We start from the raw sequence: 25,578 nt of genomic DNA, 5'->3' as shown, positions 1-25,578 counted from the left end.
AGGGAGATGGGGCTGGGACAGGCTGGGGCACAGGAGGGCAACCTCAGGGGAAGCCAAGCCCCCTCTGCCTGGGAGGGCAGCACACACTATGCTCTCCACAGTAGCCTGTGTCACCTGGGCCAGGGAATGGGTGGCAGCTGCTTTGCTCTCTCTCTGACCAGAGGATCAGGTGGCCCAGTAGCCACCTGGGTCTCCCACCTGGAGCCTGCCGCTAAGGATGAGCAGCTGACCCGAGTGAGTGTGGCAGAAGCAGGATGCCCAGAGGTGTCACCCTTCCTGTTTTCCAGAACTGCCTCATACTTGGCCTCTGCCCTGGTCTGTGTCTACTTTTGCCTCCTCTCCCACCATGATGGCCCATGTGGTTTCTGGCTTGATTGGTAACATTTAACACTCGTGGAGCATCTGTTGATTGGCAGGTAGTCTTCTCTGAGGGTCCCTCTGGGGGCTCAACTCCCTGCTCCCTGCCAAGGCCCTGTGGGCACTCACCTTTGAACATGATGGCCTCCCCATGGCCCTCTTTCTGCTTCTCTCGGAAGAGCTTGTAGCAGGCCGAGGTGCTGGCCATGAGCATCCGGAATTTCTGTGAGAGACCGTCAGAAGGATGGTGTCAGCAGAGAGGAAGTGGCCAAGCAGCATGAGGGAGCCCCTGCCTTGAGGACCCGGGGCCCTATCTGTCTGTGTCTCAAGCCGCCCCCAGGCTAAGTGGCAAAGGCTGCCTGGCAGGGTTTTCTCTGTTTCAGAGGAATATTTCTCACCCCTCCTGCTACAGCAATTCCTCCACTTTAGCTACACCATTGAGTCAAAGCTCAGGGATAAAGGTGGCTTTGGATAGAGAGAAAGAGCTTCTCCAAGTTGTCGAGAGGCCAGGCCATTTGCACAAAATTTCCAGGGCATGCCCAGTTTCTTTAACTTCAGAAAATGAAGAATTTTTTCCAGAGCCCCAGGCCCATACCCCATTGCTCTCCAGGGCATTGCAGCCAGTACAGTAGCCCCTATCCCTGTGGGATTACTGGACACTTGAATCGTGGCTAGTCAAGTCGAGATGTGCTAAGAGTAAAATACATACCAGATTTTGATGACTTAGTATGAAAAATAGAACATAAAATCTCGTCAATAATTTTTATAATCATTACATGCTGAAATGCTAATATTTGGGATATACTGGGTTAAACATTTACCTGCCACAGCAACAACATACAAACTAGCTCCAGCCTACTTCCTTCTTCCTCTATGTGGTCCACTTCCTTTAGGTAACCCTCTTGGATGACAAGACCTGATAGGACGGGGTTCTCTGAGATTCTATTCACTCCAGCTTCAGGGGCCAGCTCACCTTTGTGCCTGGGATGGGGACGAAGGTCATGAACTCGTCCACGTGGCCCACGGTCAGCCAGTCCGAGTAGAGCTCCACAGGCGCCTGCACCTGCTGGGCCTTCAGGAAGTCCCTCACCACCTTTGTCATCCTCCGACCACCGGACCTAGGGTGGGGATGGAGAGGAGGCAGCTCTTCAGAACGTGCCTACTGTGCCTGCCTCACCAGAGGGCCTGCAGGAGGCGTTCAGCCTCTAGAACCCAGCCTGGACCCAGTGTGGGATCAGCAGAAAAGTCACAGGAAGGAGCCTCAGTTGTAGAGACCCTGGCACAGGCAGAAAGGCATTTGAGCCCAAGGGGAAAGAAGGAGTTAGCTGTAGCCGTGGCCTGTGCAAAGGGCATTAAGCCCAGCCATCAGCCCCTGAGGGTGTCTGTGGGTGTAAGGAAGCCAGCTTCTGAGCTCAGGGATCCTTCCTGGACTGCTGGAGAGGGCTAGGGCACAGGCATGCTTCCAAAATCCTCCCCAGCTCATGTATCTCTTTGCTTATTAACTTCTCAATTTCAATCTTCAATCAATTCAAGTGACACCTCTTCCAGGAAGCCCTTTTTGACTTCTACACTCACTGAGGCCTTCAATCTCCCCATTACCTTTAGAATAGAACCCAAGGCCCTTACAGTGGCCAAAAAATTCCTCTCTGATCTGGCTCCTGCCTGGCTCTCCTACCTCATCTTCCTCCCTTCCTCCTTGTTCTGTTTGCTCCAGCCACGTGCTAAGCTTGTTATCACTTCAAGGTTTTGCTCATGCTGTTCCTTCTATTTGGAATGCTCTTCCCCTTTGACCTTCCCATGGCTGCTTCTTTCTCATCATCCAAGCCTCAATTCCAAAATCACTTCCTCAAAACCGCAAAAGGGCTAAAGTGCCCCCACCCTGTCACTGTTTATCATGTACCCTATTTTATCTTCTTCATTGCACTGCTCAGCACCCAGAAGTATCTTATTTACTTGCTTGCTTCCATGTTTATTTTCGACACTCCCTGGCCCTTATCTGAAAATTCCCTGAGACCTGGGATTTTGTCTGTTTTGTTCATTGCTGTCTCCCCAGAGCCTAGAATAATGCCTGGCACAGAGAGAACTCTTATTAGATCTTTGTCTCTAAGAAGCTCCCCCTAAATTCCCCAAGAGGGTTAGGGACCCCTCCTTGGGTTTCCTTGGCTCTCTTCCATTCTATCACTGTACATATTCCCTATTTCATGTCTGTGGTCTCCACCATCTCCTTGAAGGTATGGGCTGGGCTTCTTGTTTGGAACCCCACGCCTGACACAGGGCTTAGCATTTGGCTGATGCTTGGGAAATAGCTGCTGAATGGATCAGTGACTACTGAGTGGAGGGAGAAGGAGGGTAGGGTGGGCAAATGGTCACTGCCAGTGCCAGTGGCCTTCCTCCAGAAAGCAGAGTATCTCATGTGGCTCAGAAGGACTTGGTGTCCAAATCCTGGCTGATCCCATATGTGCAGGTTCCTGGCAGCCCTTTTGTGAACTGAGGGTCCACAGTACTCATTCTTTCCCCAGCAAATGCCCTGACCAAGGAAGAATTTGCCTTTTCATTGACTGGTGGGTCACCCGGGGAGGGAGTGAGGGTGTTGTGGACAGGCCAGGGAGCCAGGGACTGGGCAGGGCCATGTCTTCTCATGTGTCTTTGTGTATAGGCACCCTTGATGATTGGTTGGTGTGTTCCCACTCATCTTTCAGTGTTCCTTCTCTGGACTCCTTCATCCCTTCCCCACCTGGCTTATAATCTCTTTATATACCCTCCCATTTGGGGAAGAGGGTTATTTATTTAGTTTTATATTAGATTCTAATTCATATTAAGATGTAGAGGCTAACTTTCTTTCCAAGAGTGTCTGTATCTTGTAAGAGAGTCGCGGGAGAGGGTAATTCTCTCAGCCAATCACTCCATGCCTAAGCCACCCGGGACGCTCATCACCCCCCAACCCCCACCTTCCCCTTCTGCCCCAGCCCCTCCCTGGCTTCTCTTACAGCGGAAAGCTGCTCCCGATGAGGATCCGGCCCAGGGGGTACGTCTTGCCGTTCACGGTCACTGGGGGACTGACCTCCAGGTTCCCAAAGGAATCAAGGCTGGTGACAGGCTCAAAGAGGGGCTCCCGGGTCACATAGCCAAAATCTGGGCCCTAGGCAGAGGGCATACACCCGTCATTAGTCTCCTGCGGCCAGGAGCCCTTAGCCCCAACCCAGCTGCCCTCTAATGACCACTTTTCACCACCTTTGGACTGGCACTGTGGGCACTTGAGATCTAGGGGGGTCAACCATGGTCTTCTTACTCCCACTGAAGAGTAGGGCCCTGGCACGGGGAGGCTGAGTTTGTGATTACACTGGTGTGAGTGCGGGATGAATGTGAGTGTATGAGTGTGTTTGAGTGTGCACGTGTGTGTATGCAGGCACATCTGGGTCTCTGCACGTGCCTGCTTCCCAAACACAGAGATGCATTGGTTATTTCATGACTGGTCTTCATTTTGTGCTACTGATGTCCCTGCTCATCTCTCAATTTCTCTCACCCTCTGTTTCCCCATCTGGAAAAGTGGCATCAGATCATGTGACCTGGGGCAGGGTGGTAGATTGTATTCTTATTCGTAAAGACTTGCTACTCACAGTAAGGGTTTTGCATCCCATGCCATTGCTGTGTAACTTCTGGTAGCTCCCTGTGGCAGGAATATACTTCCTGCCCAGCATCAGAATTGGTCATGTGATTTGCTTTGGCCAATGAAATGTGAGCAGAAGTGATACATGCCAGCTCAGAACACAAGCCATGAGCTCACTGTGTATGCTTGTCAAATCCCTTTATTTTCTCCTTGTGCTAGGAGAATGGCATTTCCCAGACTGGGGCTGCTCCTGCATCTTGGGCTCTAGGATGAGGAAGGGACGAGGAAGCAGAGCTGCAGACAACCAACCAGCAGTCAACATGGAGTGCGAGCAAGAAATGGACCTTTGCTGCTGTCATCTATTGAGATGTGGGGGCTGTTTGTTACTGCAGCCTTACCTAGTGAAAGCTGACCAATACACACAGGAATGGTAGATATATAACATACATATCATCCCAACAAGTTCCCAACCAACCATATTTGTTTACTGAGATGTAGTTTCAGAATCCTTCTTAGCACAGAGCTCCAACAGATTGAAGCTATATGATATAACCCCAGGGATCCCCTGAATTTTAAGTTTCCTTCCATGATTTTTTTGGTTAAAAAGTTGAGGTCTTGCTTGGGAGCTTGCACTGGGGCTGGGACTAAGCTTGTCTGGCAAAAATCCTTGTTAATAAAAACCATAGAGTGAGAAGATGTGGCTTATCCTAGCTGGGCCGAGAAGCTCAAGGGACAGCCATGCCAGTGGGTGGATGGCTGCAGCTTAGCGCTTTCTCGCCTGGGAGTCCCAGATGGCCAGGTGCGATTTGCCAAAGGCTGGGGCAGCTGAAGATTTATGGCCTCACACAGGCAGACAGGCACGCAACACAAAGCTGGGCTTGGCCCAGTCCTCCAGGAACAATGCAGCCTGGGGCTCTTGGAACCTGGCCAGCCTGGGACACTGAAGGTAGGTGGTGACCCAGGAAGAAAGAGTAAGGGCAGGATGTGAGAGGCCTTGGTTCTCAAGCCTGCGGCAATGGCTGGCTGGTTTGACTACCTCTCACAGTGTTGGAGGAAGTGAATAGTCCTCACCGAGGACCGTGTCCAGGGCTGTGAAATGACCAGAACAACATCTAATAATAGTCATTGTATCAGGTGCAGCCCAGATGCCTGATATAATGCCTTCAATCTTCATAGCAAGCCTGTGAGATGAATACTGTTTCTATCCCCATTTTACAGATGAGCAAAATGAGGCTTGAGGAGCTTAAGTTGCTTGCCCAAGGTCAAATTGTGCTAAGAGATGGAACCGGGACTCAAGGCCAGGTCCGACTGACATCCAGAGCTTGGTGTTCACACCATGGGGCTGTACCCTCTCCCATGATGAGGGACCAGGTTAGTGGATGTTCTCAAGAAGTAGATGTGGACCTGGCAAAGGGTTGCCTCTGAGCAGCCCTGATGTCTCCCAGGAGGCTGCCCTGCATGTGACCGTGGGAAAACCCCTGGACATATCCCAGCCTCTGCTCTGTGCTCTGTCCAAGCCTCCCCCTGTCTGTTCAAGGTGGAAGGTGAGGACGAAGAAGATTGATTTGGCTTCTGTCTTCATGCAGTTGGTTGTTGAGGGCATAAAAGGGGAGTGGTAATGACCTCTAGAATTGGGGGTGGGGTCAGATTGCTTTGAAAAAACACATGACCTGAAAACCACAGCTTTCATGAGCTTTGATGTTGGAACAGTCCTTTTCAACAATTGCTTAACTATAATTTTCCTCTTTGAAACTTATTTTGCTGCAAGTTGGAGGTGGGGTTGTGGCAGGAGTTAGGCCTCTATCTCCCATAGCAACCATTTCCTAATGAGAAAACCCTCCATGTTTTGGAAAACCATCAGTTATCAAAGCAGGAAAGGATGTTAGAGGTCGCTATCCCACCTGACCCATTTTGCAGATGAGGAGACAGAGGCAACAGCCTAATTTGCAACAGACTAATTAGCCAAGGGTGCCCAGGGCCTCCCGACCGCTCTGTCCTGTAAGAGTCCTTAGGATTGGGCCCTCCCCACACCCCCAATGTGGCCCTCAGTATCTCACCAGGAGCTGCTTCACCGGGAAGTCCTTCAGGTTTCCATCTCTGGGGGAGTCCAGCACCACAGGGAAGCCTTTGTGGGGGGCCTCGATGTAGCCAAACTCAATTTCATCCTGCGGAGACACCAGGAAGAGCCATTAGACGAGCCCAGGGGGCCACGAGTGAATACCAGCCAGCCTCCTCATTCTCCTCCCCAGCACGTGACAGCACTGGTTTCTTACATATCCTTCCTCAGTCTCTGTACATCCCAAGCATGTTTTGTATATGTACTGACTTCATTTTAAAAACATAATTGGTAACCTCCTGCATATGTTTTCCTGCAAGTAACATCTTAACTTGAAGTGTGTTCTGTATTTATAGATTGACTTCTTTTTATCTGCTATATAGTACTCCATGGTAAGGCTGTCCTATCATAGGGTCACCCTGTCCCCTGTGGATGGACATTTAGGTTGTTTTACAGTCTTTTGCTATTGCAGTGAGTTGCCTTAGACATTTCTGTCCCTATGCACAAGTGCATGTGTGATCTGATGGCAGAACTCCCATATGTGGCGCTGTTGGGTGCCAGGGTATGGATGTTAAGCCACCCTTCTTGCCTGAGCCCAGGGCCACGTCCTTCCCGGCCTGGGGTTCCTCACCTGGATCCAGCGGTCGCCCCGGTTCATGTACTGGAAGCAGACCTTCAGTTCACAGTTGGTTTTCTCCACCAGGTTCTTCACCTCTTTCAGGAACAGGTAATTGTCCTTCATGCTAAGAAGTTTAGGGGAGAAGGGGAGGCCAGGAGGAGGGGTAAGGAGGGATGAGGGCCAGCCCATGGAGGTGGCAATAGCAGCTGGCACCTCTGCACTGCACTGGGCAGATGTGGCCACATCTGTGTTCACAGGCTCCTTTGCAAAGGCCCAGCAAACTCACCTCCTCACACGGTGTTTGCCAAGGTCATGAATAAATACAATGAGGAGGGGAACTCTCACCCCTACCTGCCCCAAAGCCTGGCATCTCTGATCCCCCCAAATTTCCAAAGAAGTGCTGTGCCTAGCACGGAGGCGGCGGCTGGGCCCCCGTCCCAGGGGTCCCTTTTGGTGTGACCAGCATCTACGGGCAGGCACTTCTTCCCCCTGCTTCTCATCTGGCTTTGGCTGCCTAGCATGTAATAGATGCTCAATCAAAAACTGCTGCATGGATAAGCTGAGCTAGATATCCATTGTACAGGAGATTCCCAACTACACGGCACAGGCCAAGAAGATACAGGAAAGAAGCGGGAATTATTATTTTCAGAGCACAAAAACAAACTGTGCTAGGACCTTGGATAAATACTTTGCCTGCTTCATCTTATTTAATCCCCACAGTAACTCTGCGGTATCTGCATCTCAGAGAAACAGAGGCACAGAGAGGCCAAGTGAGTTGCTCAAGGCCACACAGCTAGTAAGTGACAGAGCCCCAGAAGCCCTGGCTTCAGCCACTCTGCCTTTGCCACCCCTCTGCGCTGTGGCTACTGCTTACCAGCACACAAACACCGACACAGGAGGCAGGATGTTGGGGGTCATGATCCACGGAGCAATCCGGAAGGTCACGGTGTCCGTGAAGATGGGGGTCAGGGGAATCGCCTGGGTGTGGGGGAGAAGGGAAGGGGGTCAAAGAGTCTTGTCAGGGTGCTTTTCACTCCTGCCTTCCAAGCTGGGTGAAACTGGTAACAATAGTACCTTATTGGGCACTTACTGTGTGCCAGGTCCTATTTTTCTTTTTTTTTTTTTAATTATTAATGATTAAAAAATTTTTTTCTTTTTTTTTGGGAGGGAGGTAATTAGGTTTATTTATTTATTTACTTAAGCATGCACTCTACCACTGAGCTATATACCCTTCCCCCTTTAACAATTTTTTTAAAAAATTGAAGTATAGTCAGTTTACAACGTTGTGTCAGTTTCTGGTGTTTTGGTCATACATACACATACATATATTCGTTTCATATTCTTTTTCACTATAGGTTACTACAAGATATTGAATATAGTTCCCTGTGCTCTACAGTAGAAACTTGTATATCTATTTTATTTTACTATTTTTTTTAAAGTTTAACATTTTTTTGTATATCTATTTTATATATAGTAGTTAGTATCTGTAAATCTCGAACTCCCAATTTATCCCTTTCCACCCCCTATCCCCCCCGGTAACCACAAGTCTGTTTTCTATGTCTGTCAGTCTGTCTCTGTTTTGTAAATAAGTTCATTTGCGCAATTTTTTTTTTTTTTAGATTCCACATATGAGTGATACCATATGGTATTTTTCTTTCTCTTTCTGGCTTACTTCGCTTAGAATGAGATATCATTTCCGCCTCACAACAACCCTTGGGGGAGATGCTATTTTAATCCTTGTTTTACAGATGGGGAAACCGAGTCACAGACCTCAGAGTCCCAGAACGGTCACACAGCCGGCCAGGTCCACATGGTTAGTAGGTGGTACGGCCTGTATTAAACCCAGGAGGCCTGGTTGCTGAGCCCGCACTCTTGACCACTGTTGGATCTTGCCTTATCAAACTTCTCTTCCTGAAACTGGCTCACATGATGGCTGAGCCAGCCCCGGCCTTCCTCTGTTTTGGCTCTGGGCACTTTGCCCTTTTCTATGTGCGAGCATCTTAATGTTATTGGGGAGTATTTTGCTATGTCCAGATCATTCTTTAAGGGAAGGTTCGGGAAATTCACCTGAAATCTCAGGGAAGATGGGATATGATTTCTTTGCATGGCTGGCTTTGGAAAGAGAGGAAACCCGCCCCTGCCCTTGGTGGGGAGGATGGGGGTGAGATTAGGGCAGGCTGGCCTTTCCTGTATGGGTCTGCCTTTCCAGTCTCTGCTGGTGTCTGCTGGAGGGGCCAGTCTGAGACACCCTGATGGCTAGGGTGCTCCAGGCACCAGTGGGAGCAGGAGAAGCCCCCTCCCTACCCCATCCTGTTAGCTCTGCTTTTTCTGCCTTTCCCTCTTCCCAGGGACTTGAGGGTGCTTTGCGAATGAGCTCTCACAAGTTTGGATGCTCAAAACCATCCTAGGAAGCAGAAGTGTTGGTTGGTTCTGTTTTACGGATGGAGAATCTAAGGCACAGGGGGAAAGTTCACTTGCCCAAGGTCTCCTGGACTCGAACCTGGGCAGTGTGACTCCAGAGCCCCTTCTCTTCAATGTAAGCCAGACCCCGCTCACCTTCTACAGAGCCCATTGCATCTTGCCCCAAAGTGGTCTGGGGGGAAACGTGGGGAGGAGCCCCTGCGTCTGAGAGGGCAGCCAGGTTACTCCCTATATTGAGCAAAGCGGGGGTGCCTGAGAGGTGGGGATCTGGGGCTGCAGTCTTTGATGAGAGGTCCTTGTGGGCAGGACACACCCTAAGCTAATGGGGCTTCTTCTCTAGTGGGGCTCTCTTTTTCATCCAGTTTCCCAAAACCAAGAACGAAAGTGGGTGAGATGTCCGGCCCCAGGGAGGGGACATGGCCTGGGACTGGGATTTGGGGTTCAGCCTGTGGTCAGAGTCAGCAGAGCCCACAGCTAGGGTGAGGGGTCAGTCAGGGAGGGACAAACAGGGCACACAGGCAGTCAGTAAGCCTCACGTGTGTGGCTTCGTTTGTTCCTTGTGCTAACCATTGGGGCTCTGGGCCTCAGAACTAGGCCTGCCCTCTGTAGGGAGGGCAGACCAGGGGACGGGCTTGATGTCAGAAAAAGTCACCCGCAGAGACTCCTGGGGAATAGGTACAGCAAAGAGGATCCCCAGAGCACAGCTCCGAGGCCCTGGCAGACATGTGTGGGTGGTGGGGGCATCTCGGTCTCCAAAACTGGACACCCCTACCCTTGGAGCTTTGAAGGGAGTGGAGCACAGCCGGGACTCCTGGGAGTGGCCCTTCCAGAAGGACCCCACCAGGCCCCCAGGGTGGAGACCTGGAACCCTCACCTCTGCCATATACTCCAGCAGGCTGACGTGGATGGAGACCAGGCCCGAGAAGCCCTCATCAGGAAAACGGAGGCCTTCCACGAAGAACAGCAGCTCCGCGGAGCCACCTGTGTACTTGACCACGTGGTAGAGCTTCCGCCGGCCCAGGATGTGGATATAACGCTGGCCGAAAAACGGGTCTAGAGGGAGAAGGACCAGAGTCAGGCCCCGCCCCCAGCCAGGATCCTGCCAGTGGGGCGGGGTCACCGATGGGGGACGAGATGGCAGAGTAACTTGTCCCCTAGAAACAGAGAGAAAAGCACAAGCAGAAAAAGCCACCAGGAGGGCCGCGGCCCGGTCATTGTCCCAGCACTGCTGTGCCCTAGCCGTGGGGCACAGACACCCTCCCTGGCTTCTGGCTTCCTCGTCTATAAAGTGAGCTCGTTCTCCCAGGAAGGGCACATATGCAATGGTAGCAGGTGAGGACTGGGCAGACAGTGGTGTCGAGGAAGGGAATTATTGGTCCTATTATACAGAGGCGGAGACCAAGTATCAGAAAGGACAAGTGATTTGTTCGGAGTCACGTAGCCAGTAAGTGTCTGAGCTGGGACTCAAATCCATGTCTAATTCTTTTTTCTTTTTTTTTTAATGGAGGTACTGGGGATGGAATCCAGGACCGTGTGCAGGCTAAGCATGCACTCTACCACTGAGCTATACTGTTCCCCTCCAGCTGAGCTACATCCATCTCCCCACCAAGCCCGATTCTGAACCTCAACCTCCCTCCCCTTTATATAAATAAAACACTAATGCACCCATTTGTGCCAAAAATTCCCCTTCATGTAATGGAAGCCATGTTGGCACCTGGGTCTCAGGCTACACACTTCTGCAGGTGGGAAGAAAGGCAAGCTTCTCCCTGCCCCCCTGAAATCGCTAGCCCTTCACAGTGCTGTCCCCTCCCGCTTGGGACAGTTGTCTCCCTCCTCCTTTCAAGCCTTACTTTGTATCACTTCTGGGAATTGTGCCAGATCCACCAGAGACCAGGCCAGGGACTCCGTCTGGAGCTTCCGCAGCCCCTATTCTTCCCTATCACAGCCTTTACATGGATATGATCTCAGTAAATTAGTTGTTGGCCCTGAGAGACTGTCACCTGCATGGGGGCAGACAGGCCCGGCCGGGCCCAGGGCAGGTTGTGTTTAATAAATGTCTACTGAACAAACCAATGGCTCACCCACCACTCCCTACAGGAGAATTTTCAGGCTGATTCAGAGCACAAATAATGAATTACTCCTCTGTGACCTGCATGAGCAAGGCGCATTGGGGGAGACAGAGATGGTCAAGATGCAGCATTTCTGTGTGTCTAAGAGCAGCGCTCAGGTGACAATAAGCTAGTGCAGATGTGGGAAGCATAACAGAGCTACAGGGTGAGAGAGCCCGTGGGGATAGTGGGGTGGGGTGTGGAGGGCAGGGGACAGGAGGCGGGCTGGGAAGTGTGAGCAGAGAAAGGCAGCCTTTGAGAGGCCCTTCGGGGCAGCAGAGGTGGGGTGCAGTGAGGAGAGGAGATACTTGCATTGCCAAAGGCATGGAGGTAGGACCCTACGGAGTTCCCGGAGGAGTTTCTTTCTGCCCTGCAGAGCTGGAAGGGCAGAATCAGGCTCAGCTTAGTATTGTTGTCGACAACAATGGTAACGATTAACGACCAGTCACCCAAGGGCTAGGACATGCAATTAGAACAGTCCTGGCATAAACAGGATGCTTGATTCAAATTTGCAAAATGAACATAGGAACTAGTGAAGCCCAGGCTCAGGATGACAATGTGCTCAACCAGACCCCGGTTATGCATTTCACTGAGGGCGGGTCACTTTAGTGGTTGTGACCTCCAGAGTCAGGGAGATGTGGGTTCAAGAACCGCTCAGGCTTATGAGCTGCGAAACCTCGGGGAATTCACTTAACCTCCTTGAGCCTCAGTTTACTTATCTGTTAAATGGGGGATAATAATACCTACGCTACTGGGTCCTTGCAAGATAAAATGACACAGTATCAGGAACTGAAGTAAGCTTGGCAACCGAGAGTAACCATCGGTAACACAGCTGGGAACTGCTGGTGTTGCTACTGTGAGAGCCCATGAATGAATCGGCACACACTTTATTGTACAACTCGCAACATGTTCACTGATCATTTTAGGACCAGAAGGCAAAGAAAAATACCTCACTTCACCTTTCCTTGGGTGGGCCCAAGAAATGAAGCACTGGTTGTTCCAAGGAACTCATCACAGCCCGACATAAAGATGAAGTCCTCCTCACTCAGAAAAGACAGCACGTGCCCTGTGTCCCAGTCACTGAGTCGATCCAGATGGATCTGCATAATTTAAAAAATTCTCCCCCAGGCACCAGGCCCTTCCCTGTCCACATGTCCCAGGTAGCACTTGAACTGATGCTCAGGAAAGATATCCGAGGCCTAGAAGCTGACTTGTCTTTGCAGAAAGCTCCAAAACTTTCCCAGGGCTCTGGGCAGCCTGGGGAGGGAGTGTGTGTGTGTGTGTGTGTGTGTGTGTGTGTGTGTGTGTGTGTGCGCGTGCGTGCGTGTGTGTCTGTGTGTGTGTGTTGGCAGGGGAGCAAGACCAGGTGGAAGTACACGTTCTTGCCCATCTGGAAGCAGTTTTCTCCTTCCTGTGGCCTACAATTTACATGTGCCTATCTTTCTGGTGCCTTGGGCCAGCTCCAGGCGGATTGATTACTTGGTGGGGACAATGCAGCCACTGTCCCGAGGAACCTCCTTCCCCCATCCCCGGTCCCCAGCTGGGTGCAGGCCTGCCTGAGTGGGGCCGGCTCTCCCTGCAGGAACCAACAATGTCCCTCTATTGAGCAGCCCACGTGCCTTGGGACTGGGCCCTGTTAGCCACCCTGACCTCTCTTTAGCCCCAGGCATCGCCCCTGCAGGCTGGCACATGGAATGGTTTGGCATAACCCTTCTGGTCACTTTGGAGCTATTCCACCTCCCAATGAGACTCTTTAGAAGTGTGACCAAACATCCTGGATTACCTGGTATTGAGGGGTTTCCCGAAATGCGGGCTTTTCAGTGCTAAAACCAAAAGTTCTGGTTCTGGGCAAACGGGGACAAGCTGGTCACTGTATCCTTGCAGGAAGATGTCAGGCCCCAACTTTGAGATCGTGGGCAGGATGTGAAGCTGGAGCACAGACACCTGGGTTTTCCTGGAGGACTGGAGACTCCTGTCCACTTCAATGATTATAATTAATAATCATAATAATCCTCCCCAAGCAACAAGTGCCCTCTATAGAGAACGTTCCATGGGCCGGCTACTGTACTGAGTGCCTAATACATGTTCCTTGTTTAATCCCTGTCATCAGCAGGGACAGCCAGGCCTCTCAGTAGCCCTACATCACATCACAGATGAGGAGCCCAAGGCATGGTCTGGTGAGTAGACGTGCCCAGAACCAGGATTTGAACCTCCTGGGCTTGGTCTCCAGCCCAGCCCCTGCCCTTAGGGGACACAGATGACATGACGTTCATGTGACACAACACATTCTCATTGACAGGTGTACTTGGATTTTGACAAAACCCCAAGATGCCTGCATGGAAGAAAAAGAAGAAAAAGGAAACTGTGCCACAGATGGGTTATTTTTCATCCTGTTCTTTAGTGTGGTACTAAGTATTTATCCAGGATTCCAATTTTGTGTGAAACTGGCTATCCTGGGATCGTCGCTGCGTCAGTAACGCCTTCCCCCACAGGATGGCAGCCCAGAGAAGACAGAGTGGGAAACAGTATCTCTAAGCACTCACAGTAGTGGTTCCTTTTTTTCTTGTCTGCTCAGGACCCATCTCAAGTGTCAGTGAGCAGAAGGGATGTGATTACGGGCCAGACCTCAATCCAATGCCGTCAACAAAAAGACCCTCTAGAGAATGTCCAGGTGCCACTGTTAGCAACAGGGCAGTCATCACAATTCAATGCCCTGGTTGAGATGCCCAGGTCCTGCCTGTACCCCTCCTGCTGGCAGCCACCCCCACCCCCCACTGTGGCAACCCTGGCCTGGACGGGGTAAATATCAACATCTCTGGCCCCCTGGGGCGGTGGAGCCGGCCTGACTCTCGGGACATTCCAACCTGTGTGAGGTCACTGCCTGAGCCCAGGGTGAATCAGGAGGACTGGCTTCAGGTGACAGCTGTCCACTGCTGTCCTGACTAAATCACTCCCTGAGGTGAGGGTCTAGGGCCACCATGACCACGTCCTCATGGCGACTGCCCTGGTTCTAGTGGGTCAGTGCAGAGGTGGGTCCTGGAGCTAGGCCGGAGATCCTGGGCCCCTGGACAGCCGGAAGCCCCCCCCGCCCCCCGCACCACAGCAAACTGCAAAGCAAACTATTTTGCTGAGAGAGCTTTTTAATACATAAATCAGACCTTGACAGTCCCTTGCTTAAAACTGTCTAATGGCTTTCCGCTGCACTTAGAATAAAATCTGCATGCTCTGTCTGCGTGCCCTGGCCCCTGCCCAGTTTGCTGACCTTGCCTCTAACACATCCCCCTGCTCCAGTCTTCTGTCTGCTCCTCCAGCACCCAAAGCTGCTTCCCTCCTCTTGCTTTGTACGCACTGTTCCCTCTGCTTAGAACACTCTTCCCTCAGCTCATGAATGCCTGGTTCTTTCTCATTGTTGGTTTGGGTCTCAGCTCAAATGTCACCTGCTTAGAGAGGCCTTTCCAGACCATAGGCTAGCGGTGCCTCACCCCCACCCCTGCCATTCTCTATTACTTGGTCTGCGTCTTTGCCTCCAATTGTGTTAACTATTATGTCTCCCTCAGGAGACTGTTTTCTCCCCGAGGCCAGGGTGTGATGGCAGAGCTCACCCAGGGATTCCAGTGCCCAGATCAGCACCTGACACTGAGGGGGCTCAACACACATTCACAGAAAGAATGCACAGGCAGCTGCGAGGATTAGCTCCATGGCGGAAGCACGCTCCCTACACACTGGGGGCCCAGGATGCCCTGTCACCACTAAGAGGAGCAAGGGGTCCCCTCTTCAAGGGGGCCCACAGCATCATCAGGGGCTCTGTAAAAGTCGGAGGCAGTTCTCAGCTCCAGAAAGTCTGTGGTGGGCAGAAAACTCCTGGTGGGGAGGGCACCTGCCTCAAGGACCATGAAAATGCTGCGACTCTGGGAATAGATGGATCTCAAACGCCCTTCCTCTCCTGGTTCACAGGGTAGAAGGGCCTCTGGGCGCCACATAAATTAGCATCACCGCCGACTCCTTTGAGGGAGGAGAGATCTATCCTACGGGGCCTCCTGCCTTCACAGGCCGACAGCGGTCCTGGTTACCATTATCAAGAGGCCAGTCCTGGCCCTCTCCAGTCACCTGCAACTGCGGGGACCATGACTGCTAAGGGGCGGTGTCTGGGGAGCCTTAGAGGGCAGAGCTGGGCTCCCAAGGGCCAGGCTGGGGTTACTTACTTTCCACGTAGAACACGCCCACTTTGTCTGAGTCTGATATGGAGATGTAGAGGACAATCTCGTATCCGACGGGGAGGCGGTCCGGGCCTTTGGTCCGCAGGATCATCTGGGACATGTCCTTGAGGTCTGAGCGGGGAGGTTAGAATTAAGAGAATTGTGACTGGTTGGGGGGAGAGGGAACTGGATAAAAGTGGTCCAAAGGTACAAACTTCCAGTTATAAGATAAATAAGTGCCAGGGATGTAACGAACAACATGATTAATAAATTAACGCTGTTGTATGTTACATGTGAAAGTTGTTAAGGGAGCAAATCCTTAGAGTTCTTATCACGAAAAAATTTTTTCCATTTCTTTAATTTTGTACCTATATGAGATGATAGATGTTTACTAAACTTATTGTGATATTCACTCCATGATGCATGGACATCAAATCATTACTCTGTATACCTTTAACTTACATGGTGTTGTATGCCAATTACACTTCAACTAAAAAAAAAAGGAGAATTGTGGCTGGAATGTTAGCTTAGAAATGCCTGTTACTTTTATACTCAGGACAAAGCAACCCCACACACGTGTATTATGGAAGCTACACAAAAGACTAAAAACCAGTTGTCATCTCCAGTGACACAGAGGGCCTCCTATAACCTTCTGGGAATTTCCTTTTGCTCCTTTTTCTACGTATGTGCAACTTTTTAAAAACATGGTTGCAAATGAACTGTATAGATAGCTTTGTCTTCTGTTTTTAGCAAGAGTCCATCATCCTCAGGAGACCTAAGTTCACTCCTGCCTCATTCTCGGCCCAGCCCAAGGCTTAGCATGCATGTTTCCATTGTCCCCCCTGCCCTTCCCGCCCCCCAACCCCAAGTATGGATCTGCGGCACCTTCCTTGCTGTAGACCTTCTCATCGCTGCAGTCCTCCTTGGACAACCAGGGTGTGTCTCGGTCACAGTTCACCAGCAGGATAGCCCCCTGGCCCTCAGGGCCCCAGGTCCAGGATGCCTGCATTGGCAGGGAGAGAGGTCAGTGCCGTCTTCTCCATCTTCTGTTAGAAATTCCCAGTCCCCATGCAGACCCCACAGGACACCAGAGAGGAAGCCCCTGGATGAGACTCAAGAGCAACCACTACCCACTGGGGCAGCTGTGAGCTGGCAAATGTGAGTCCTACGTCTGATGACCAGAGAGGGTCTGTATAAGCATCAGAGGTAAGTTCAGGAGGGGGACGGTGGCAGAGAGAGACACAGGGACAGAAGGCTGACTGGGGCATTTATGAGCCTCACATCTGATGTGCTGTAGTCTGGAGGTGGGTGGAGGCAGGGAGACAGAGGGCGGCCAGGGAAATGAACAGGCAGACATTCTAGGACAGGCTCTAAAGTATCCAGAGGGAAGGTATCACATGCCCTGGTTTCAAGCTATACTACAAAGCTACAGTAATCAAAACAGTATGGTGCTGGCACAAAAAACAGACACACAGATCAACAGAACAGAATAGAGAGCCCAGAAATGAAGCCACACTTATATGGACAACTAATCTATGACAAGGGAGGCAAGAATATATAATGGCAAAAAGACAGTCTCCTCAATAAATAAGATTGGGAAAACTGGACCTCTACATGCAAAAGAATCAAACTGGACTATTTTCTTATACCATGCAAAAAAAAATTTTAAATGGATTAAAGACTTAAATGCAAGATTCGACACCATAAAACTTCTAGAAGAACACATAGGCAGTACACTCTTTGACGTCAGTCTTAGTAATAATTTTTTAGATTTGTCTCCTCAGGCAAGGGCAACAGAAGCAAAAATAAACAAATGGGAAAAAACAAACTAAAAAGCTTTTGCACAGCAAAGGAAACTATCAACAAAATGAAAAGGCTGCCTACTGAATAGGAGAAGATATTTGTAACAGATATATCAGATAAAAGGTTGATATCCAAAATATACAAAGACCTCATACAACTCAACATCAAAAACAAACAAACAAACAAACAAAAACCACCTGATTAAAAAATGTGCAAAGAAGATGAACAGACATTTCTCCAAAGACATACAAATAGCCAACAAGCACACGAAAAGACGTCCAACATCATTAATCACCAGGGAAATACAAATCAAAACCTTCTACCTGTCAGAATGGCTATCACCAAAAGACAACAAATAGCAAGTATTGGCGGGGATGCGGAGAAAAGGGAACCCTTGTGCACTGTTGGTGGGAATGTAAACTGGTGCAACCACAATGGAAAACAGTATGGAAATTCCTCCAAAAATTAAAAATAGAATTACTGTATGATCCAGCAATTGCACTCCTGGGTATTTATCTGAAGAAAATGAATATACTAATTAGAAAAGATATATGCACTGTATGTTCCTGCAGCATTATTTACAATAGGCAAGGGATGGAAGCAACTTACACACCCATACATAGATGACTGGATAAATAAAATGTGACTCTATACACACACACACACACACACACACACACACACACACACTGGAATATTACTCAACCATAAAAAAGGATGAAATCTTGCCGTTTGCGACAACATGGATGGACATGGTGGGTATAATGCTAAGTGAAATACGTCAGACAGAGAAAAACAAATATCCTATGATTTCACTTATATGTGGAGCCTAAAAGAAACAAAACAAATGAACAAACATAACAAAATAGAAACAGAGCTATAGATACACAGAACAGACAGGTAGGTTGTTGCTAGAGGGAAGCTGGGTGCAGGGGAGGAGAGAAATAGATGAGGGAGATTAAGAGGCACAAACTTACGATGGCAAAATAAATGTCGTGGGTATGAAATGTACAGTGTGGGGAATATAGTCAATAATTATGTAATATCTTTGTACAGTGACAGGTAGTAACTAGACTTATTGTGATCATTTTGAAATGTATAGAAATATCAAATCATTATGTTATGTAACAGGATCGAACATAGTATTGTAAGTCAATTATACTTCAAAAACAAACAATCAAACAAACTCAGACATAAACAGATCAGATTTGTGGTTACCAGAGGTGGGGGTGGGGAGAGGGGGAATTGGATGAAGGCAGTCAAAATGTATGAAGAATGTAATATACAATGTAATATAATTAATACTGCTATATGTTATATACAAAAGCTGTTAAGAGAGTGAATCTTAAGAGTTCTTATCACAAGGAAAAATTATTTTTTTTCTATTTCTTTAATTTTGCATCTGCATGAGAGGACAGGTGGCTTTTCATTGAACTTGGTGTGGTAATGATTTCATGATGTATGTCAGTCAAATCACTATGCTGTACACATTAAACTTATGCAGTGATGTGTGTCAATTATATCTCAATAAAACCAGAAGGAAAAAAAAGTGCCCAGAGGGGCTCAAGGGGAGTTGCCTGGACGAACGGACACCCAGCCATTTTCAAAACACTCCGAGCGCTCCAAATGGGACCTGCAAGGCGACTGATTTTCAACATTGCAGCCAGAGGAATATTAGAGCAAACTCCAGCCAGATCACGTTGCTTTCCTGCTTTAAGCCCTGTCGGGGGTTCCCTGTTGACTCAGGATAAAGTTCCAACCCCTCACTGTGGCCTTCAAGGCCCGGGGAGACCTGCCCACCTCTGCATCTGTTCCCTTCCGCCTTCCCTGTTGCTCTCTCTGATTACCCCATGTTCGCCACCTTTCAGCTCCCAGAAGACTCCAAGCCCTCCAGCACTCTGCCTGGAAGGTTGCCCTGTTCCTCTTCCCCTGGCCAACTCCACCCCTCCTTCTGGTCACAGCATTTCAGACCAGAGAGGTTTCCCTGGGTTTATACTTATGGCACCAGACACGTTCTTTCTGGGGAGCACTTAGGACAGTTATGATGAAACAGCCACCCACATCATTTATTTATTTAACGTGGGATCCCACCCTACCCCCTGGACTATGGGCTCCCTGAGGGCAGGAGCTGCATTTCTCTCATTCTCACATCCCCAGGGCTCCACCTAGTCCCGAGACATAAGAAGTGCTCAACACATCTTTACGGAATAAGTAAAGAAAATATGAAACTTCACTGGCCCAGAAAGAGGAAGTCTGAGTGAGTTCAGGACCACACAGGGACTGTGTGATTCCCCAGATCCTCAGGGGAGGTCGAACGCCTTAGAGGCCTCCGTCATGTCACTTGGCCATGAACACAGAGAACGTATGTGCGGGGCTGACTCGGCCTCGGGAAGGCAGGGAAGACAGAGCTGGGGCAAAGCCCCTTGATGAACCTGGGAGAAGAGGTTCCCCACTAGGCCTGAGGACCCGCTGGAGACATGCAGAGAGTCTGGGGCCGGCTACTAGGCCCCAGGCTTCTCACTGGGCTGTATTTATTTAGCTTTTTAAAATATCCATCTACATGTAATTTAAACCAGGCCTTAGATTGTTATTATAAAAGTAACATATGCCCATGGAAAACTTTTGAGTGATAAAGAAAGGCAGAAAATGGAAAATAGAAACAACAGTTTGGACATACACAGAGCAAAACCAAAGGAGCTCAACAACTGGGTTGAGGGAAAAGGAGGAATTAATGACGAGAAGAACACAGTGCTATCTGCACAGGTTAAAAATACTCGCCCGCTCGCCAACCACACCACATGTTTCACAAGAATCACAAGAAGAGAGAGTGACCCAAGAAAACCACTAAAACGGTCCTTTGTAGGGGAGCAGAATGGGAGGGGGGCAGGCAGGATCAAAGAGGAAGTGAATGAATGAACAAATGAATGAATGAATGATGAATGAATAAATAAAAATAAATAAATAAAAACAGGACGGGGTTGGTTGCGCACGCACCATGAAAGACGACAGGCCTTGAATTGTGGGTGATGAATGCGATCTTCTGCTCCCGATGGTCTCCCCCACTCAGTTTTAAAATAAACAACAACGACAAAAAAAGGCGAAATAATAAGAGCAAAAGCTTTGGCAGCACTTCCTCTGCAGCAGGACGTGCATTCTTTCCAACAACTCTGTGAACTGGGTGTCCCCATCCTGTGCATGGGGAAACTGAGACTCGGGAACCTACTCCATAGCTTTTCTCCAAGGAGCTTGCTCCTTGGTGGCCTCTATCATTGTTGTGTGTGTGTCCTGGAGCCTGTCTCCTCATCTGTGAAATGGGAGTTGTCTGAGCTTGCTGGGAGGACCATGGCTGCCTGCAAGACCCAGCCTGGGGCTCTAGCCCCAGAAGCCCACCCCCATTCAGGGCAGTCTGCCCCGGCATTGGCGTACCTTCCTTGGGTTGTTCTTCTCCACCACGCCATCCCGGTCTGCATCCACATCCAGGGAGATCTCTGGGGACAGACACGTGGGTGAGATGCTGAGCAGGGTGGGTGGGGCAGGGGCAGGAAGAAGACCTGTGGGGTTAGGGTGCAGCTCACCCATTGGCTGGGTCCCCGGAAGGGGAGGGCCTTGCTGAGGCCATCTTATCCAATCTCCTGCCTCAACACCCCACTGCAGGCTGGAAACTCAAGTAGACACCGTGCAGACTGCGCAGCTCACCAAGGTGCTGTCAGGTGGGGGTCTTGCACCCCTTCACCGTTCCTTGGTCAGTTCTGAGTGGTAGGCAAGATAATCCCTACTGGACAGATCTGTGAGCCTCTTTTCAGAGAGGCCAACGCACATGCTCAGGGTCACATAGGTCATGTTAGCAGAACTGAAGCACACACTGCATTTATGCTCATATTTTGAAAACTTTTGAAGGAAAGTTTTCCTGTGAAAACTACCTTCTGCAGCCTTTCCCAGCCTGTCCTGTGCACACGTGCATGTGTGTGTGTCTCTCAGAATGTACAGTGGTCTAGACCCCGCCTCTAAGTACTGAGGGTATTACTTCGGGTGGGAAACTCATTCTTCCACCTCTCTCCATCTGAGGGTCCCCGAGAGGCCAGGGCGCCAGATAGAGGACCGAGGGCGGGGTCCCTGTTTATCCTTTCCCTAGGGGAAGGGGCCTTCGCCATCCCTAGGCCTGCTGTGGGGACTGTGTGGGGCAAGGAAGTGAGCCTATGATTTAGCATCACACAGTGCTGGGTTCGAACTCTGGTTCTCTGCTTACAAGCTGTGTGACTTTGGGTTGGTTTTCAGTTTCCCTGAGCCCTAGTTTCTATACCTGAAAAATGGGGCCCTTTCCAGTTAGAGGAGTTGCACTAATTGCAATCGCAGGCACTACTGACATTTTAAGCCAGATTCTACTTCGCTGTGGGGGCCGTCCTGTGCATTGGAGGGTGTTTAGCAGCATTCCTGGCCTCCACCCACTGCATGCCAGTCACATCCCCCAGCTGTGACAACCAGAATGTCTCCAGATACTGCCAGAAATCCCTTGGTGGGTGATATGGCCCCCTGAGTTAGAGACTAACAGGCAGGCAGGGAGTTGTTGGGAAGGTGACACAAGCCACACACAGAATGAGACGAGATGGGTCCAGGCCCCAGAACTGGCCAGTGGGCTCGGCCTCGTGCTGGGCATGACTTGGACCGATGTAGGAGTTGGGTGGGAATGAATGGATCCCTGGTCAGACCGCTTGGCAGATGTGTCTCCTCCCTTTCTCGTAAGTCCGGGAACTACATTCAAGGTCTCCCTTTGTCCACAGCCCAATTCCCTCCCAACCCTGAATGTGATTCTTCTGGGTCTAGAAGGAGGTAAGATGGGGAGGCTTTAAAGTTGCCTAGTCCTTGGGAGAGATGCACTCCCAATTTCTGTAGTCCCACTCTCAGTTCGATACTGTAGGAAATCATTATATAAACTCCTCACATTGAGCCCATTCACACAGCAAATCACCACTGAGCATCCAGTGTGTCCCAGGCACCATGCTAGGTGTGGGGACCTGGTGGTAGGCAGCTGGGGTGCAGGGCTTGCTCTCAAGAAGCCCCCAGTCCTATGAGAGAAATATTATTGTTCCCATTTTACAGGTGAGCAAATCCAGACTTGGACATGTCACCTATCAGCAAATTGGGCTGATGATCTGGAAGGCTGGTGCAGGATGAGGATTCCAGGGAGAAGGCAGAGAAGGTGGCACCACCAGCTACTGTTAAAGAGGCTGAAGGCTCAGATGGAGGAACAATACTGATTTTGACTCCCAGACCGTCACAAACTTTCCAGTGGAACATTCCCCAGGGAACACTGCCTCTCAGGGAGTGTTGGCTTCCTGAAGCTCCTCCCTGGGCACCAGCTGCTGAGCCAGCCTCCTTCAGGAATCACTCTTTGCTTTTCAAGATAACGATCTCTTCTGTGTGGACAGTTCTTTGCCAGCAGCAGAGCACTTCACATGCAGGTTCTACACTCAATCACCCCCTCGGCCACCCCCGCCTCTAAATGAGGAAACCGAGGCACCCAGCAGGGCAGTGACCATAAAGTCCCCAGAGAGTGCAGAGCGAGGGGTCCCACCTGGGTCTCTGACTCCTGACCCCTGCCCTTGGCTTTTCTCTCCACTGACTCAAGCTGACCTCCGCCCTGGGCTATTTCCAAAACCCAACCCTGCCTTCTAAGACCCAAGACTTGCTCTCCTAAAGGTCATTCCCAGAGGACCTGGCCACATCCCCACCCTGGCAGCTGTGTGGTTTTCATCTCCAGGCTGCAAGGTGGCTCCTGTGGTGTGTCCGTGAAAGCAGTGGGTCACAGGAGAGAAATTACGAAGCACTTTACGGTGCTTTACTTCATCATGAATTTCTTAAATTAAAATTTTTTTATCAATATAATATTTGCACAAGTGCAAAAAAAAAATCAAATAGTACCAAACAGCTTCTTTTTTAAAATGGAGGTACTAAGGATTGAACCCAGGACCTTGCGCATGCTAAGCATGTGCTCTACCACTGAGCTACACCCCCACCACCCCCAAGCAGTGTTTAAAAAAACCTAGCAGCTCCCTGTCCAGCCTGCCCCCTCACCTGCCTGAAACTATCTCTGTAATACTAAATAATATGCTTATTACTCTCTCTTGGTTTGTTAAACTCAGGTAAGTTGACTTCCCCTTATGAAACTTTTTATGTAGTTGGGCTCCCTTGTCGCCCACCTCCCAATGTCCTACGGTGCTTCTCACTTTCTCTTTTATGACTCATGACCATCTCCACAGTCAACTGGAATGGCCTCCTCTCCCCTCCACCCTTCCTCAGAAACCCCCTCAAGCTATAAGCCATCCCTTGAGGACTTCTCCCCTTCAGAACATCCCCCAATGTCCAACTTAACTAGACTCCAATGGGATGATTCCCGTGGGGATGGAGAACAGACCAGGCATGGCCTGTCCAGAGCTCTGGCCTCCTGGGAAGTCTCTGCCTTCCCCTGGGGTAGGAGGGAGAAGACATCTGTTTTAGGGCCTCTGGGCTCCAGACAACATTTCTTCAAGGCTCTGAATCCTACCTCAGCTCCCCAGAATAGCCCCAAGGTGTCAGGTCCAACCTGGGGTGTGGGGCAGTTAACAGGAAATGTCACTGGGATTGGGTTCAAGGCAGCCTGCCCTGAGAATCAAGACACGGAGGCCTCGGCTTCCACACAGGCACAAGCGTTCTGGTGGGCTGCCGGCCCTCGTGGACAGTGGCAGGGTGCCTGGCCGTCTTGCCTAACCAGCCAGCTTGGGGTGCGGTGGGGAGGAAGGGCTCTCTTCCCCAACAGCCAACTGGGGCAGTAATCTTAGGCCCTGGGGAGGGGGCACCAGGAATGAGGGCCTTAGGTTGATGCTAAAAATTCTCAAGGCTCAGGTACACGTACTGTTCTCATTGCTGGGACCACAGCAAAGAGGGTGAGACTGTTCCTCCTGCCGCCATCCCTCCCCTCCCACTTTCCCCCTTAACAAGGAAGGCTTTGCAAGTCAGCCTTAACTGGGGTCTTGGAGGCCCTCAGGGATCAATGGGCCACAGCCTGATTTGGCCAAGGGCATCAGAGTTTTGTTCTCAAATCCCAGGAGTAAGACTGAAGTACGCTAAAGTTCTCCAGTTTCTCCCAAGCAGTGAGAAAATGGGCTACCCCAGGAAGAAGGGAGAAAAGAAAAGAGCATCTCCTGAGCACCTAGTCCACGCCGGGCCCTCGGGATGCACTATCCCAGCGAATCCTCTTAATAAGCACTGTGCAAGTATGCCCCGTGAATCCCATTTTGCAGATGAGGAAACTGAGGCTCAGCAGAGGTGGTCACAATGTGGCTGGAGCAGGCGGGGCCAGAACTTTGCTCACTCTGAAGCTAGGGATTTTTTTGCTCATCGTGGACTCTAGACAAAACTAGGGTGAGATGGACTCAGATACACCCTTGGAGGACAGCTCCACCACCCTGAGGCATTCAGGGAGTTTCTGCCTCTGAGGTGCTGCTTCTGAATAATTACTCAGGGCATGGGGCTCAAAGGCTCCTGAGGGAAGACAGGACCTGGAGCAGGTCAGACAGACCAGTGAGTCCCAAGGGAAACCCAGTTTTTACCAGGATCTCTGGTGGAACAGGAAATATCAGTTTGTTTGATGGGGTGAGTGTAAATTATAAAGCTTTATTTCTACAATGTAAATGAATGTCTTTTATTCTGAAATTACGCCCTGCTTATTTTTTAGATGTTAAAATGACGGTGATAGCTAATGGCAAATTGTTTTATTTTTACTCCCCCCCTTAACGGAGGCATTGGTGATTGAACCCAGGACCTCGTGCATGCCAAGCATGCACTCTACCACTGAGCTCTAACCCCCACCTGGCAAATGGTATTATTAATGTCTTTTCTTTTCGGCCAAGCATCAGAATTGTTAGGCTTATTGTGTTTTAGGTGGTTGGGGGGTGGGGAAGAGGGGCATTTAATTGGCCCCTGGAGCCTAAAACCTGGAACTTGTGGCAGTTAAAGAAATAACTGCTCAATGAGACCACAACCTCGGAGCCTCAGAAGGATAAGCCTGGCCATTCATCGTGCGCATATTTGGCATCTCCTGGGGTCTCAGCCCTGCTGCTCCCTCGGAAGCTTCCTCTGAGCACATGATTTACAGACTTCTAGTGGAGACGAGCAGGCCAGTCCTGTCTCCTTCCAGTGCGCTAATCTGCCGTCCATCCTAGGTCAGCTGTGCTTGTGTTAGTGGTGTAGTCAGCCCTCTGGGATCTCCCTCCTTCGCCAGGCCTCCGGCCACTGCCCTTCCTGCTGATGTCCTCAGGTGTCCCTTCTTCTGTGGGATTAGGTTTCCCCAGGGACGGTCATCTGAGACCCCTGGGGGGCACGGTGTGCCAGTGAGGTTCACACACGTGCCAGTCCTTAGCTGTAACTGGGGAGGC

At 50.2% G+C, this 25,578-nt stretch overlaps 1 protein-coding gene across 1 annotated transcript in view; it reads right to left on the bottom strand.

The window, feature by feature from the left end:
* PADI2 (peptidyl arginine deiminase 2) overlaps nucleotides 1-25,578 on the bottom strand; it is a 47,969-nt gene that overhangs the window by 5,646 nt on the left and 16,745 nt on the right. Inside the window, exons 4-13 of the mRNA XM_031464178.2 lie at nucleotides 20,594-20,655; nucleotides 16,250-16,367; nucleotides 15,371-15,496; nucleotides 9,935-10,113; nucleotides 7,514-7,617; nucleotides 6,652-6,763; nucleotides 6,022-6,129; nucleotides 3,345-3,496; nucleotides 1,331-1,475; nucleotides 487-580 (exon numbers count right to left, since the gene is read on the bottom strand). Of these exons, the coding sequence (XP_031320038.1) occupies nucleotides 487-580; nucleotides 1,331-1,475; nucleotides 3,345-3,496; nucleotides 6,022-6,129; nucleotides 6,652-6,763; nucleotides 7,514-7,617; nucleotides 9,935-10,113; nucleotides 15,371-15,496; nucleotides 16,250-16,367; nucleotides 20,594-20,655 (1,200 nt within the window). The remainder of the gene's footprint in view (nucleotides 1-486; nucleotides 581-1,330; nucleotides 1,476-3,344; nucleotides 3,497-6,021; nucleotides 6,130-6,651; nucleotides 6,764-7,513; nucleotides 7,618-9,934; nucleotides 10,114-15,370; nucleotides 15,497-16,249; nucleotides 16,368-20,593; nucleotides 20,656-25,578) is intronic.

The sequence above is a fragment of the Camelus dromedarius genome, chromosome 14 (assembly GCF_036321535.1).
Source record: "Camelus dromedarius isolate mCamDro1 chromosome 14, mCamDro1.pat, whole genome shotgun sequence".
Classification (NCBI taxonomy): domain Eukaryota; kingdom Metazoa; phylum Chordata; class Mammalia; order Artiodactyla; family Camelidae; genus Camelus; species Camelus dromedarius.
This window is presented reverse-complemented; position numbering and strand designations above follow the sequence as displayed.